At 27.8% G+C, this 18,663-nt stretch overlaps 1 protein-coding gene and 1 pseudogene across 2 annotated transcripts in view; both read right to left on the bottom strand.

Annotated features, from left to right (window-relative positions):
- LOC149054277 (uncharacterized) overlaps window positions 1-13,201 on the bottom strand; it is a 32,832-nt gene extending 19,631 nt beyond the window's left edge. For both annotated transcript variants that reach the window (XM_089230592.1, XM_089230591.1), the window contains exons 1-4: window positions 12,961-13,201; window positions 12,537-12,548; window positions 11,735-11,764; window positions 10,434-10,469 (exon numbers count right to left, since the gene is read on the bottom strand). In XM_089230592.1, coding sequence (XP_089086718.1) covers window positions 10,434-10,469; window positions 11,735-11,764; window positions 12,537-12,548; window positions 12,961-13,057 — 175 coding nt within the window. In that variant the 5' untranslated portion in view covers window positions 13,058-13,201. The remainder of the gene's footprint in view (window positions 1-10,433; window positions 10,470-11,734; window positions 11,765-12,536; window positions 12,549-12,960) is intronic.
- On the bottom strand, window positions 1,011-1,633 carry LOC149054278 (uncharacterized; annotated as a pseudogene).
- Window positions 13,202-18,663: the final 5,462 nt, after the last annotated feature.

Below are 18,663 nucleotides of genomic sequence, written 5' to 3'. Positions count from 1 at the left end.
TCAAGTATTTATAGTAATTAGTTTTTGAATTATAACCATATAAAAAATTCGATTTGGTCGAAAACTGATTTTGCAATAAAAATTCCCGTTTTTCTGTCATTCTTTTTGTTTTCGCAATTTTTTTGAAAACTGTTGGAAAATGTTTACTTTTGACCTTTATAATGCATCAAGGATATTCACTTTTACATCAGAAACCACTCCCAATGTTTGAAATTGAAGCATTATTTTGACTATAGTTATGCTGTCCACAGACACACAAAAAAAGACACACATCATTGTAATATCAATGCATTCATTTCTTCGTTCGGAATCTAGAAAAACATCATTGTAAAATCAATACATTCATCACTCCGTTCAGAATCTAAAAATGTGATTATGTATTTTAATATTTTTTAACTAACTAACTAAATGATGGTTATCATTTTAACAATATAAGGGACCTTACATTAAATTTTGAAGTTTTTGTACACTACAAATAACAATGTCTAAAGTCACATTGAAATATTTTGAAAATTTTATCAAACATAGAAAATGCTAGTATAAACATTCAGTGAAAACTTTATATATCAATAAGTAAAGTATGGTAATTTTTTTTAGAGTCCCCATCAAAACCCTAAATCGATTTTTTCAAAACGGTTAAGTTCCCACGAATAGTGTTTTTCAATTAGATACATCAAAATTGGTTAAAACTAAGCATAGTAACAACATCAAATAAAAAATTATGTTAAGGTATACCTAGTTTTTTTTCGATTTTTTCTTTACACTTTTTACTAGAAACGTTGTTTTAAATTCACAAATTCTTATTTTTTTATTTATTTTTTTTTTTTAAACGCCATACAACTTTTACAATATATTACTTATTAATGAATATAAATTATAACATATTCATTTTTATATACATTTCCAAACATAACACATTGAATATCAATAAATTATAATTATATAGTAGTACATAGTAGGCTCCTAAAAATTAAATTTAACGGAACAAAACCTAAATTAGAAAAAAATGTTTAACTAGTTTGACTATTAACTAAAGACATAGCTCTCCTTAAAGGATTATCATCCAAATAATTTTTTGATACTGAAGCAAGGTAGTAGGGGTCACGAGAACGGGTTGTACCTGGAATGCGAAAACCTATTCTAGATAACAAGTCTGGCGAGTCAATTACACCAGAGACTAAACCATTTAAAAGTTTAATATCACTCATATTTCTTCTTTCGCTTAGGGTGGATAAATTGAGTGCTATTAAGATAGGGTTATAGTCATGGGGTTTATGATTAATGCCCATAGATCGAGAAACCATGCTTAAGAAACGATTCTGAACACGTTTAATTCGAATAATATTACATTTGGTCTTGGAGACCATACCACAGATCCATACTCTACAATTGATCTCACTAGAGTAGTATATAATATTAACAAACATCTTGCAGACATGACCGACCCTGCATGTCGCCTTATAAACCCTAATGATCGCAATGCTTTGCCTACTATCCAGCCAATATGAGGTGCAAACGATAACGTTGGAGTAAAAATAAAACCTAAATCTTCAACTTGGTTTATTCGCTGTAATATCACGTTATCAATAGAGTAATCATATTGAATAATTGAGTGACGTCTCGAAAAATACATAACTTTACATTTATGAATTGCCAGCTCTAACCCAGCTGTATTACACCAATGGACTAACTTATTCAACGATACTTGTAACGAAATAGCATCAATCTCAGATTGAACGCAATTAAATAATTTTATATCATCCGTAAATAATAGCATTTTACTGTCAACCACGATTTAAGATATACAGGTTGGAAGATGAGACTCACAGCTGTGGAAAACGACGCTAGCGCTCCCTACTATCACAATTTAAATCTTGAACGACTCGAACTAATTATCAGTTTATCACACTAAATATTTAATAATTTGAATTTATGGTATATGCCATATGACCATATTGGTAGGGTAATAGGTATGGAATATTGGAATTATAGATAATATAGATTCTATTCCACGATCTAAGATACATACATATAAATATACTTTAAGTACTTACTACTACTACTTAGTCGCAATCGCAAACAAAACTTTGTTATTTTGTATAAATCAAGCAAATAAAAAACAGTGCCGAACTAAAAAAAATTGTCAAAATTAGTTAAATCATGATTAAGAAGGTAATAAGTAGCTAGGACATAAATGTAAAAAGTGTATAAATTAATTAGTTCATAAATAAATATATTGGTTGTTTTATATAGCTTGATAATTATAATAAAATAATAAAATCTATATAGCTTACATTATAATTTATTATTTATTATTACTGTTATACTTGTACAGCTTGAACGCAGACTTCAATAAAATCTTAAATGTTTGGGAAATAATATAAAATTGTAAAATTAAATTAGTAAAAAGAATAATTCTTTTGTAATTATTATTTATTACACGAAACTGAAAATAGAAAATTTAAAATTCAGCAGGCAATGTGGCAACCGGCAGCGATACGGTAGTTAACTTTTCTTTCACATGGAGCGCTTACTGTAATTTCCAGCACCACAAAGAACTCAATTTGGTTCTCACCTTATCATATGCCGATGGGAAACCTGTATATCTTAAATCGTGCTGTCAACAGATTCGCATAAAGTATTTATTAGAATATTAAATAAAAGTGGAGACAAATGCCCACTTTGTGGGACTCTGCAAGTGATTAAATATTCCGCGGATTTTCGGCTAAATAAGGATACAAACTGTCGTCGACCGGTTATATAGGATTTGAACCAGAATAGCAGAGGTTCACCCCCCCCCCCCCCCAATCTATCCAGAATATCAATTAACACAATATGGTTTATGGAGTCGAAAGCTTTAGAGATATCAGTGAATATCACATCAACTTGACTTATATTTTTGAAGCTATCCCTGATAAACGCAAAGAATTGTAAGGCACTAGTTGTTGTGGAACGACCGTCATAAAACCCATGTTGATTTGTTGATAAAACTAGTTTAAATCTACGTTCAATACATATTTTATTAACAATCTTTTCGAAAAGTTTACCAATTAGAGGTAAACTAGAAATTGGACGATAATAATTAGATACTGACCCTGGGTTTCCTGATTTATAAATAGGTGTTACCTGGCTCGTTTTCCATATTGATGGAAATATACCTTCGGCTAATGAGAGGTTAAATAAGTACAATAGAGGATATTTTAACTGTGCCCTAATACTAAATAAAAATTGAGCTGATATACCATCAGGCCCACGACTCTTAGTTGTTCTCAGGGATAATAAATTTTCTTCTACCTCATCAAGTTCAATAGTAAGTCTAGAAGGCAGAAATGTAAATGGTTTAATGCCAATACTTTCAGCATTCCAATGTGGGGGGAGGGGGTAACGGTGATTTATATACGGAATTGAAAAGAAGTGCAAATAGATTTGCAATATCTACGTCTGATGCAATAATATCACCATAATGCATCACATTTGGGATACCTGATGTATTTCGGCGATTATTGGTAAACGACCAAAATTTATGTGGGTCATTCTGGAGAGAAGTATTTATCTTACTTAGATAGGACTCATATTGCCAACCTTGACTCAAGTTTAACTTGAGCACGTAAAAAACGAAAATCTATGACGATAGTGCACTGTGCCGAACTGTTTCAGTTTTTTGTGTGCAATTTTTTTTATCAATGATTACATTTTTCAATTTAAGTGTTACCCATTTGGGGAAAGTTGAGCGGCGAAATGTATGAACTGGTACATATTGCTCAATTAACGTTATTAAAATTGTTTGTAGACGACTAGCTGCAGCTTCAATTCCAAGATTGTTAAACTCACTTTTCCATTAGTAATCGAGTTATAATCGGCACAATTAAAATTACGGAATGAGCGTTGATCATCCAATTGAGGTGGCACATCGGGCATGGAACATGTAATGTTTAATGGTGGATGATACTTATCTGGCATAACTAATGAGTCTGGTGATGTATCAACAACTATGTCTAATTCAGATGTGTAAACAAGGTCTAGGAGTAAACCAGCCTGGTTTCTAATGGAATTATTTTGAGAAAAATCTAAGATACGATATACATCACCTATTGCCTTGACATTGTCATTAACGGTACCCAATAATGACAATCCCGAAACACTATTATGCCGATTAACATTTGGTAAATTGAAGTCACCACACATAATTCCCATATTAAACCCAGAAGACTGCCACAATTCATCAACAGTTTCAGCATGTGCCGTGTATAACTCGATTGGGGCTGACGGTGGTATATATACTCCTCCTACTAGTAATAAATGTTTCTTAGATATAGATAATTTAATAAATAGCTGTTCGACTGACTATACAGCACAACATAATAATGAGGGACATAATGTCTGTCTCACCGCTATCAAGACCCCACCACTTCTAGTGCATGTACTGGTATATGCATTTCTATCAGCTCTAAATATTGTAAATCCAGTAAAACCTAATTTTGCATTCACAATATCCGAAGAGAGCCAAGTCTCAGTTAGTATAAATATGTCATAATTAAGTATAGGAAAATTAGATACTACATCATGTAACTTAGTCCGAAGCCCACGAACATTCTGATACATAATTTTAAGATTAAACTTAGAACTCAGACTAATATTAGGTAAGTTGCATTGCAAATTATAAGATAAATTATTTTTATTATTATTTGAATAAATATGCGACTTAATATTATTAACAGTAATCTTGGAATTAGTATGTTTTTTAATAAAATCAGTAAATTCTATTAAAAAATTATCAAACAATATGTTAGCATTAGTACATTTATTACAAGTTGGATTAAAAGAAACATGCAAATTAGAATTAAGCAATTCATTAAGGCATGATTGATTATTCACTGGCCTCAGTCCCGACCAGTGACTCCGTTTTTTGAGTGTTACTTTGTAATCGCAGGGACACCTTTAACGTAAGATATTACAAAATTTGATTCGCCTGATTTATTTCTATTCTCGAGTTCTATATGAGCAGTACGGAGTAGCTCCCGTTCCGACGAAGTCTTGTCACGGATTATTCGAAGACCATCGCGAATACTACTTCCGCTTCTAACTGCCTGCCTGAATTCGGATATGAGTTGAGCTGCATTTTCTTTTGACTTACAAATTATTTTTATCGATCTAGGTTTCTTGGCCTTATTATTACCAAGGCGAACTAATTTGAAATCAATAGGTAAATCAGTTTGAATGGGTGACAAAGCACTAGATAGCTCAGCACAATCATCGGAGATTCTTTGATTAATTGAAGGTGAATCCGACTCAGGAAGAACATATATAATTACGTTATATTCGGAAGAATTTCTCTCAGAAATTTCGTGAAGTAACTTTGACGACACTTCAGAATCTGAAGTGACGGCCGGTTTTGATTCCAACTGAGCCACTCGAGCAGAAAGTGCAGATGATTCCTCGCGAAGTGCCATGTTCTCGTGCTCCCATGCTCAGAGATTTCATTTTTTAAAGAGGTCAAACATCCACGGAGTTCTTGAAATTGTACCGATTGAGAATTTTGTATTTCAAGAATAGCTTTCATTAAGTCATCATTAGAGTAAGTATTGTTGGTCCGCTTAGACATCGAAGTAGATGTACTACCATCTGAGGCATTACGAAGAACAGGACCACTTCCTAATGGGCTACTTTTAGAAGAAATATTGGATTTAGTTGTCGGGTTCAAGACAAGGCAAGATAGGTAAATTGTTGGACAATTAAACTAAAAATACTGCCTTGAATGACTTGAATAGGCAAAACAATTTGCAGCAAATATGCGACTCGGACCACAGAGTAATAAGAATATAGAGGTGGCAATGTGAAATTATTATGAGGCTCAAACAGACACGATGCAGTGTGACCATTACAGATATAAATAATTATGGAATAATTCTATATTATATTATTTTAAACTTTAATAAATTAATACAATAAATTAATTTGGAACAACTAACAGTGAAACTTAGAAAACTTGCATAATGTAATAGAAAATAGTATAATAACTATCCGACTTCAGAATAATTTTATCAATTTTGTCTCGTCTTTCGTGCTTTAATAGACATATTGGACATTTTTTGGGCTACAGTTTAATGTAAAAAAAATGTAATTTCATATTATTTTTAATGCACTGCTCCACTATTAATTATATTTACTATATGTTGTAAGCACTAAAACTTTAAAAAAACTTGGGTTCTTAATATGTGAATCAAATGAGTTCAATCTTTCGTCTTCATTGAAAACTGTATACTACTCATTGATAATATGCAAAGGCTCAAGTAGAGGCCAAACACTGGGGGTACTAAAATTATGTAGAGGATAAGAGGATACAGACCTGTAAGGAAGTAGTACCCAACCACCAAACACCTACCATACTTAAATTTTATAATTACTATAACCATTCCAATACACACTATAAAACCATAAGCACACTAATGTTTAAGTATATAACAGTAAAATTAATAATTATAGATAACAATTTCAATATCAATCATTAGGTAATAAGAATAAAAATAACCTACTTATTTTAATATTCTTATAACTCTATGGGTTAATGATACAAATAAGATTCTTATTTCATAAGTATAAATCCGATTTAAATAAATGAAAGGTATGTTGTGTTGTATTGTACATATTTTAATATTATATAATATCTTACTAAGTTACTAATAGTAGTTATCTTATATACTATATAAATGTATACATATACTATATAGCACTTACCTATGAAAAGTAATATGCTCCTCTTTGGTTTTTATTTTATTTCTGCTTCTACCACAAATAGCACAGCTTGACATTTTAACAGTAATAATGTACTATTATAGTCTATAGTGTATGCTTAAATAATATAGTATAATACTTAAGTAACTACTTAATATAATTGTTTACTGTACGCTGTACGGGTAATATATTATAATAGGTAATAGCATGATATAATATAATAAATATTATTGAATATTTAGTTATTTGGTATCACTGACTAGTAGACCATACACTAGACTATTTTTGTCTAAAATAATAAATAGGTAGAACGCAGCGCTATCTAGCTTTAAATGTATTTGTTAATAGACACACATGGTGGTGAAAGTAGTATCAATACAGCATATGAGCTGATATACAATTGCCATCTCTATATTCTTATTACTCTATGACCCAGACTAATGATAGTATGTAATGGTTTCAAATTGAAGATAACGCTGTTCCGTATTATTACGGGTATTAAATTAATGACACGGAGTGTTCGATCTGACCTTGAGTCCTTGACACGTGCCGGATAACTATTATCGCGTTTGTGCGCTGTGCAGACCGAAATATAACAATAAGATATAATATAGTATTATTATCTTAATTAGTCTGTTGAGATGTAGAAAACGGTCTTTAACGGAAAATACTTTAAGCGATCAGACTCAACATCTCATCACACACGCACTTTTTTACATAATATGTAGGATTTTTAAATTTAAAAAACAGTCAACTTAAAACGTGAAAGAACACGGAGCGAGTTTTTACACATCAACGCTCTATCTAATAATTCAAACATTCTATACTGTTTCAACAATCAAATGATTTGCATATTTTTGTTATTTTGAAAACTTAGTGAAGCTCATGTACTAAATGTTCAAATCGAAGATAGACATTTTTATGATTTTTAAACTCCAATTAATTTTCATGATTTCGATGAATGTTTTTAAAATCCGAACTTCAAACACTCATAAACAAAATAAATAGATAAAACTTCCATAAAATTACAAAATTCAAAACTTAATATTTCCAATAATTAACGATAAACAAAAACGTTTTACAACATTTCCATTCGAAATAATGTAAAACGTATATTGTTTGGTTAATAAATGCAATCTTATATGTTAATCTTTCTTGAAGTATTTGGGTAATAATACAATTTTAGGTGTTATTATCAATTAGTGAACCCAATATTATGACGATGACAAGTATTTCATATTCTTCCCTTCATGTAACATTGTAACATCATTCAACTTTAACCTTTTGGAGGCCCCCCAAAGTGATTCACACCGGTGAACATTTAACCAATTGTTCATTACAATTTGTAAGTGCTTGTTTTTGATTTTGTAGTTTGAGCCACATGATAAAACATTTGTGTACATAAAGGTATAACTTCATAATATTATATAAGTGAGCTTATGCTTTGAATTTTCAAATTTCTTATAATACAATATCCAATACATTCAATGTTTTCACGATAACCTTTATAAAGATATATCAGACATTTCAACTACCCACGAGTAATACTTTTAAATTACATCAATACAACTAAAATTCTTATTCTTGGTTATTTAATATGTAATTTAATTTAAATTTGAACTTAAAATAACTATAAAAAAAAACTGTATATGACGTATAGTTTTTAGATTTTTTCGTTACAGAATTAAATTCTTACGCGGAACATTGTTTTAAATTTTCAATCTTTAGCTATACAGTTTAAACGTTATATAAATTTTTGACAACTAAAGAATTTGTTAATTTTCATTTGAAGAACTTTAAATGTTTATAAAAATAATAACGTGACTATGTATTTTTAATAATTTCCAACTGCTACTATATCAACTTATAGGAAACCTTGTACCTATTAAATTTTAAGTTTTTTGACCCAATGAATAAAATTTTATCGACATTTATATAATAAAAAACTAATAACACGGAAAATTTCAAATGTCTATTATGAATTAATTAAATCTTTTATCATGTTTCGGAATTAATAAAAAAAAAAATACGGTGTAAATTTCAAGTGTCTACAATTATTCGTTTTTGAATAACAACAAAATAAGAATATCGGTACAAAAGAAATTCAGTGAATATCCAATGTTGTAATACAAATTCTCATAAAAATTTAATTTTAATTTCAGGTAGACATTTTTTATTTGATAAAATTAGAAAAACTCATGATGAATATTGTATTGAATTTTAAAATATTAGATTTAAAAAGATAAATTTTTAAGTTTAAAAATTTTTTAAATTTTCGTTAAATTTTTTACGTTTTTTATAAAAATTCTAACTTTAAACCCTTATCAAAAAAAATTTAACTATTTTTAATATTTTTTAAGTAACATTGTTACAATGTATTAGGTTCATTATATTGAATATTGAAGCTTTCTAACCAAACGAATAACATTTTACTGTCATTTATATAAAAGTGAACTAAAAAGATTGAATATTTCAAATATCTATAAATAACTTAAAAAGATTTGAAATATATTGAAAATTTTATCAAGTAGGTATTATAGAAATTCCCAGTATAAACATTCAGTGAAAAATTCAAATATCAATAACTGATTTTTTGAAAAATTCACGTTTTTTCTTAAATTTTTTTTCCCGGTGCTTTTGAAAATTACTGGGAATTTAAAATGTTGAACTCCCTCCCTAATGCACCAACTATATTCACTTTCCGACCGAAAAAACTACTGAAGTTGAAAATCAAAGCATTATTTCGACGACTTATCGTGTACAGAGACACAATAATATAAAATAAAAACACATCATTGTAAAATCAATACATTCATAGCTCTGCTCAGAATTTAAAACGTTTTTGCGTGGATTGAGTGAGTACGCAAATTTTAAAATTTTCAATTTTAGCAAACGATTTGCAAAATATTTACCGAGGTTAGATGTTTGTAGCACAAAGTTTTGGTGCCAACTTCACGTATGTGAAGTCGCGGACCTATACTGCTGTTGTATGAATTAGTAAATAAACATTTGTGCAAGTGTCTAGCGCGCTACCGCCTACCACTATTACTCAAATATTAAATTATAACTTATAACAGTATGATATTTCGCGAAACATCTAGAGGTTCGCACACGCACGCATTTGATGGAAAAATCTACGTTCTAAATTTACTTATAACATACAGTTATAAATTAGTATTCTATAAATTAACAAATATTCATTAAAAATGCCTACCTTTCTTAACTAAAATAATAAACAGAACCAATTGATTACATTAATACAAAGATCCAATTTTTTTAATTTATAAAATAATTTAATTAACTCCACTCCAAAAAGGCCGATCGTTCTAATAAATTTGTAGCTCAACTTTACTCCAACACTCTTCCAGCAAACCCATCAAAATGCCTCAACTGCAAATGACCTACTCAATATACGAAGAATAACTAAAGTAAATCACTCAAGGCCAGACTTTTCTAATGTGAAGTGCCTTAAAGTTTCTCATTGTTAAGCTAAACTTTTTAGTTATTGTGCACCCTAGTACAGATTGTATAGAATTCATTATAATTTTTAATAAACGTTATTAGAGTGTCGGTAGCGATATTTTCAACTTTCTAAAATTCTATAACATTTTTTTGTAATAGAACATTTTCTGGTCGGAACAATGTCCGAATTTTAATTTTACTTTAAAAAGTGCTAATTATAATAAGTTACTAATACATACGTGACCAATCTGCCGAATCATAATCTGAAGAATTGTCTGAAATTGTATTATTAGGTATAGTATTAATGTATTTCACTTTCAAAGCTTTTAAAAATAAAATTTTACATTACATTAATACGATCTATAATATCTTATGGAAAACTCATTATTTTAAAAATCTGTGTCGTTTTTTATATAGTTTCTATAGTCGTTTAGAATCAATATATTTTATCGTTACTAATTCTTTAAAGTTCTTACATGTTAGAATGACAAATTACAACATACCTCCACTTTTAATTTCATATTCTAAAGCAAAACTTTTTTTAAAATTGTTTCGATACAAAACAGCTTTGGAATATGAAATTAAAACTCAAAATGCTCGTTTATAGAATAAAAAACTAAACAAATTGAAACCATAAAAAAAAAATGAAAACTTAAAAAATACTGAAAATACTGAATGTCTTACGTCAAATGGATAACTCAAAGTAAATAATATACTGAGAAATGTAAGGGTAGGGCCACACATATACTAACGATACATATAATACTAACGACATAAAAGAGACGAACTCGACGAACCGTCGATCTTGCAGTAAAAACTGAAATTACCTCCTTATTATCATCATCATAGTATCATACATATAAATCATTTCATTTAATAACATACGAATGTTTATAAAAAATAAATGTCAAATTAGGTTGCACCAGAAGTGGATATCTTATTACACAAAATTAAATCGTATTAAACGTAATACCGACAATTTGAAATTCCCTATCAAAATCCGTAGAAAATTTGAGGTCATATAATAACTAAACTCATAATCGGCCACACTGCTCAAATTTCTCATTGCTTCCTGATGGCCAAGGAAGAACCTCCGATGTGCCAACATGCGGTGTCCAAATTACCATCAACCACATCCTCACCTAATGCCGAATATACCACAATATCCAAACAAGCCACAACCTTCCAGAATCACTATCAGAAATACTAAGCAATCACGCTCAATCCATACCAAATATAGCCTAAGCCATATAGATTACTCTGATTCAAAGTTTATTTGTATGTATACAAAGGATTTGTATGATTGACCAAAAATTAATGAGGACAAATGGAAACAAAAACGAAATGCTTCTCCTATATCGTGTTTTGAATTCGCTGTATCTCAAAATCTATTGAATTGAAATAAAAAATTTTTAAACAATATTAGTTATAGGTATGCAGATTTAATTAAATTTAGACATTCCCAATCAAATTTAAAATGTTAAACTGTATAATGTTGTTGGAAATCAATAAATATTATTATTATTAATAACTAACTTACCTTCATAATTAGTAGCCGCAGTTATCACTTCTATAACATTTTAAAATTAAATAAAACTTTACTTAAGTGACAGAAATATTTGATTAATTTAATGGTGCCACTAATTTTTTTTCTAAATAGTTAGTGATACTTTATCTTTATTCAACCAGGTATAGGTCTATTAAACTAGTACTCACACAGTCTCACAATTTCCCATACATAAAATGACTAGTATATTGTAAAGATTTTGTAAGAAACTAACATAAGTTTCTTAAACGTTGGAAAATTATAAATTAATGAATAAGATATAGGTATTTCAATTATTTTCGGGTTTTGTGAATTTATTCAACCTTCAAGTCCCGTATTTATTATGAAAAACCATTTCACATTAAAAAAAAATAAAAAAAAATACTAGATTCATTTTACCTATGACAAATAAAAAATAAATTTAAAAAAAGATTAATATATTTGTATAATTATTTCGTATGCATATTGTTACCTACATTATTGTAATAAACATTGTTTTTTTTATTATTTGCAACATATTTTAAGTCGTTAGATAATATTTTTAACGTTATGTATACACTTTATAAATATATTTTCCCGATATCTAACTATCAGAATTTAATAATAAAATATATCAACGTGAATCATCATGAATCAAACATAAGTTCGGAATTTATTGTTTTCGTGAAATACGTAATTGGGATAGTGGTTATTAATTTCAACCATAATTTAAAAATACCTACTCAATTTAATATCTGAATATTGTAAGTTGCTATTTGTTTATTAATAATTAATATTTATTAATTTAAAATATTACCATTACATTTCTCTAAAAATAAAACAATACATTTTTTAGTTATCATCAAAGTATTGATTACCACAAATATTGCGATAGGTAAAACATTTTTCACACATTAAATTATAAAACATATTATCTACAGAAGATTTAATGTTTCCTCTAATATCAAAAAATATACACGTATTAAAAAATCTTTATATACTTATATAACATAAAAATAATTATTACTGACATTAAATCATAATGTCGTATAGAATTAAAATCTAATAAATATTTATATTTCATTTTTCTCGAAAGCAGTAATTACATAAATGAAATTAATTTAAAACGTTAAATAAATTAAACAAAATATAAAGAAATCACTGTAGATCCATATCGTAACAATAAAATATTATAATGCAGATACATTATAATCATTCAATATCAATAAATAAATATATACTTTTCAAATCTTCATCGCTTAAAGATGCAGAATCTATCATGACCCAAAATGCACTAACTAAAATTGTTAATGTTATAAAATTCTTGATAAAAATCATATTGATTTAATAAAACAAAGTAGGTATTTATATTATGAACATTGAACAATATATGAAATTAACAATATTTCTAAATGTATTTTATAAGCAATCCAATACTCCTCTTTCCACCACCAGCGCAGATTAAATATTGTTCACAATACATTGACTTTTATTTATTAAGCTACAGAATAATATTTTTCTTCAAATGTCGGTGAACGCCATATTTATTATTTGTTTAATGTTATTCATGTGTGTATTTTATAAACATCTTTTATTCTTGTGCAAGTAATACAATTATAAAATCCATTATCGTTATACAGGTTGATCCATTTAACGTAAGACACTTATAATATAGAAAAGTTTTAACCTCTTTAATTTTTTTTGGAAATGTTGAAACTTAATAAAATCTACATATCAATTAACGTTGTCAATATAAAATAACGATAAAATATATTGATTCTAAACGACTAGAAACTATATAAAAAACGATAACATATTTTTAAAATAATGAGTTTTCCATAAGATATTATAGATCGTATTAATGTAATGTAAAATTGTATTTTTAAAAGTTTTGAAAGTGAAATACATTAATACTATACCTAATAATACAATTTCAGACGATTCTTCAGATTATGATTCGGTAGATTGGTCACGTATGTATTAGAAACTTATTATAATTAGCACTTTTTAAAGTAAAATTAAAATTCGGACATTGTTCCGACCAGAAAATGTTCTATTACAAAAAAATGTTATAGAATTTTAGAAAGTTGAAAATATCGCTACCGACACCCTAATAACGTTTATTAAAAATTATAATGAATTCTATACAATCTGTACTAGGGTGCATTATAAGTAAAAAGTGAAGTTGAGCGATAAGTTTATTAGAACGATCGGCCATTTTGGAGTGGAGTTCATTAAATTATTTTATAAATTAAAAATATTGTATCTTTGTATTAATGTAATCAATTGGTTCTGTTTATTATTTTAGTTGAACAAGGTAGTCATTCTCAATGTTTATTTGTTAATTAAGATTTATTAATTAATTTATAGAATTACCAACGCCAAGCAACACCAAGAACGAAAAAAAATGGTTAAAAAATCTCTGCTAACAAATCACGATGATGATAATTCAATTGATAATAAGACTTGAGCATACATTTATTATTAGCATTTAAGATTTTGTTAAAACATTATAAAGTTTATATTTTAAACTGCAGTATGTATTTACTTGAACACATTGAGCGCGCCGGGTACGGAACAATAATAGCCCGATCGTCAATTGCTTCGTGCGTTTACTCACACACCGACCGACCTGTGTATGTGTGACCTGTATTAGCAATTCGATAGAGGTGGACGGGATCGCCGAGCAAAACTATCGAAAGGCTGTGTGGTGAGTGTGTAAGTGCGTAAGTTAATGTTGGTGTATGGTGTGTAAGCTTAAAATTATTGGACAAGAGGTAATAAGATAATAAAAAGAGGTTATAAGATGATAACACGGTTGCTGGTAAAAATGAGTTGCTATATTGTACACAAGATAAATAATTGTTTAATGATACAAGAATATATAAATCACAGCAACATCAAGGTATACAAATATGGATAATAATATTATGGCCCTTCTGGCCCAACAAAGTATAATAATAATATATGCCAGCTATTAGAGCTGAGTGTAATATAATGAGTATAATCGTATGTGCGGTCCTTATGACCAAACAAATATAAGTATAAAAATAATGTACGGCCCTTGTGGCACGACAGAATATAATAATATACGGCCCTTTTGGCCTAACTAAATAATTGTAGGTAACAAAAATATTATAATAATAATACAAAAAAAACTCCCAGATATGACGGTGCTCGGCTGGCCAGCTGCTACCTATCCTATATTGATAATAATAATAATAATAAAATAGTACCCGATACACACACTATATCGAAATAATTATTAAAACGGTGGCGATTAGCGCCGCCTCAAAATATAAAACGAGTGGCGATTCGCGCCCGCACAAGTATATAAAGGGTGTGGCGATTGTGTGTGTGTGAGGGTCGGCGGCGAGATATAATAATGAGCGCTACTATCGAATTATCGCGGCGATGTTATTGGCATATAAGATTTTGTTAAAACATTATTTATACCTATTGCAATTATGTTTTTGTTATTTCATTATAATATGAGGTCAGAGGTAATATATTTTCATTAATTTTATTCAAATTTGTATATTTATCAGAATATATTAAAGATTTTGATTAAATTCACTTAAAGTAGGTATGATTTTATTAATTTTTATAATTATATCTCAATGGATGGGAATTTAAAATGTTCAATACTGACAATACTAAAAACATAAATTAAACAACATAATGTTAAAAACAAATAAAATTCATATTACACAACAAGCTTATAATATGCTATTATTGGATTAACTTATATTTAGTAGAAATATAAGTTATCTATTATAAACTTAATATTATCATTATAGTTAAATAACTATTGCGATATATTTGATACAAGTATTTTGAAATTGCATGATCAAACGTTGCAAAAATATTGAGTTACAGTGTTGTGAAAATATATGGCTAATATTTTGTGAAAATATATCTTAACCCTTAACTTGGCACAGTTATATATAGTTAAAATATTTTGATAATATACAACTGCAATATTGTGATGACGTTTGATCTCCTGCCAAAAATGTTTCGACAATTTTTTGACAATACTTTAAAATATTATGTGAGTTTAAATTAAATATTTAAATTTGTATTGATATTATTTCCACAATATTTTGAAAATTTAATTTTGCTATGTGGGATATACCTATAAAATATAAAACTACTTATAGGGTGATCTATTTGACGTAATATTCTCATTATTTCAAAAAGTATTAATTTTGGTATAACAGTTTAACATTTTTAATACCCCCCTTTTATTTTTACCTTTATTTTTGTAGGTGAAACCACTATCAACTTTTGATTTTTGAATGGCAACATATGTATGAAATCTATAAAATTATTTTTTTTAAATTATTTTTTTTATGTATTTTAATTTTAGAATAATCCATTAGTAAGATATACCCACCCAAAGTTAGGTGTTTTGAAGGTACTATTGTATTTTTCGTTTGTAAACACTAAGAGATTTTGTCCATGTTAATAGATATCAATAGTAGGTAGGTACCTATAATAAATATTTATCTAACAGTAATAACAAATGATAGGATACGACAATTAGACGTATATCTTATCCATGTCTATATTATCAATATCTTTATACGTAATATTTATGTAATAACTTTAAAACGTTTTGGATTTTTTACTTTTATGGAAAATTTTATATTCCTCACTTGTTCAGATTCTAATAGTTTTATAAATCACAATCAAAAACCTATATGTTCAAATTTGAAATGAAACATCGAACACGATTATGCTTGCGATTTGATTAATATTGTGATTATGAATTTTCAAACATTAACATTATTAACAACTGTACTTTGTATCATGTTACGATTTTAAATGTAATGTGTAATTTTGTGAACAATTCAATTAGTTTATGTTCATTTTTATCAAAAATACATACTACTCAATACACGTCAAAAGGGAAAATTTTATGTTTTTATATATCTTTGAGGTTAAATTATATATATATATATATGCATAACATCATTAAGACATTACATGAATATATTGGATTATAAGAAATTTGAAAATTCATGGCAAACGCCGACCTACATAATATTATGAAGTTATACACTATGTAGGTACACAAATGTTTTATCGTGTGGCTCAAACTGCAAAATCAAAAACGAGCTCTTATAATTCGCAATAAACAATTGGTTAAATATTCATGGTAGTGAAACACCTTGGGGGCCTCAAAAAGGTTAAACTTGAACGATGTCACGACGAGGGAATAAAATGAAATACCTGTAATCATCGTGATAATAAGTTATCCAATTGATAATTTAACCGTAAATAAATAACGCTAATATAAACATTTTGTAAAAATTTCAAGTATTTACAATGATTCGTTTTGGAATTAGTATGAAATAAAATATAGCGATTTTTCGAAAACTGAGTAAGCCTAAAAATTCCCGTTTTTTGGTTATTTTTTAGTCTTTATACAGACGCTTTTAAAAACTATTGGACGTTTTTTACTTTTGACCCCCCAAGTCAAATTAAATTTTTATGATCGTTTGATTTAGAACATTGGATGTTTACTTAATTTCTGTTGTATTGATATTCTGATTTTGTTGTTATTCAAAAACGAATAACTGTATAAACTTGAAATTTGTACCATAAGTTTATTTTATCAATTCTTTCACTTGATAACAGTTTCAAAATATTTCCACAATTTTCAAGTTATTTATAGACATTTAAATAAATCCATTTTTTTTGTTTTTTATTCTATAAATGCCAATAAAATGTTATCCATTGGGTTCAAAAGCTTGAAAATTTAATACAACGTTCCTCATAAGTTGATATAATATAGCAGTAGGGAAATATTAAAAATGCCTAGGATCGTTTTTTTATATAACCGCTTACCTATCGGCTATCCTCAAATTTTGACAAAATGTATCAAAATGAAAAGTTACAAGTGTTTTTACCATATAAATTTTTCTACAAATCAGATTTACAAATTGGCTATATTGAATATTTCAAAAATTTTTTTATAAATTTTTAAGTTTTTTATGTTCAGTATTAAAAAATAAAAAATGTATTCTAAAAATGTAGTGCAAGTGTCTATGAATTATATTTAAAAGAAATTTTTTTAAAACATTGATTAGAACAAAAGTTATTTCATTTGTCAGAATGTCAGATCTCTGTGGGACAACCTGTATATAATATTCATAAGAAACAAAAATTTCAGTATAACAATCGTTCTAGAACACACATATGTCATAAACTTATGGTATATCGATACTTATCGGGCTTAGAATATTTAACACTGATAATATACAGCTGTAACAGAAATGTGTATCTATAAAATATAAAACTGCTTCTAGGGCGATAAATTTAACGTAATACTCTCATTATTTCAAAAAATATTAACATGTTTTAACAGTTTAACATTTTTCATACCCCCTTTTTATTTTTGTAGGTGAAACCACTATCAACTTTTGATTTTTGAATGACTACTTATGTATGAAATCTATAAAACTATTTTTATTTTTTTTATGTATTTTTATTTTAGAATAATCCATTCATAAGATATACCTCCTCAAAGTTGGGTGTTTTTTGTATAGGTACTATTGTATTTTTCGTTTGTATAGACCAAGAGTTAACACATATTTTGTCCAAGTTAATAGATATAAATTGTAGATATGTGTAATAAATATTTATTTCACACTAATAACAAATGATAAGATACGACGATAAGACGTATATCCTATTCATTGTCTATATTATCAATATCTTGATTTTTATCAAGAATTTTATAACATTAACAATTTTAGTTAGTGCATTTTGGGTTATGATAGATTCTGCATCTTTAAGCGATGACCAATTGAACGGTATATATTTATTTATTGATATAGAAGAATTATATCTACATTAAAATATTTTGTTGTTATGATATGTATCTACAGTGATTTCTTTATTTTTTTTTTAATTTATTTAACGTTTTAAATTAATTT

Source organism: Diuraphis noxia, unplaced genomic scaffold (assembly GCF_037042655.1).
Source record: "Diuraphis noxia isolate RWA-SAM2 unplaced genomic scaffold, SU_Dnox_SAM2 contig0009, whole genome shotgun sequence".
In the NCBI taxonomy this organism is placed as follows: Eukaryota; Metazoa; Arthropoda; class Insecta; order Hemiptera; family Aphididae; genus Diuraphis; species Diuraphis noxia.
The sequence above is the reverse complement of the archived record's forward strand: the minus strand, read 5'-3'. Positions and strand labels throughout refer to the sequence as shown.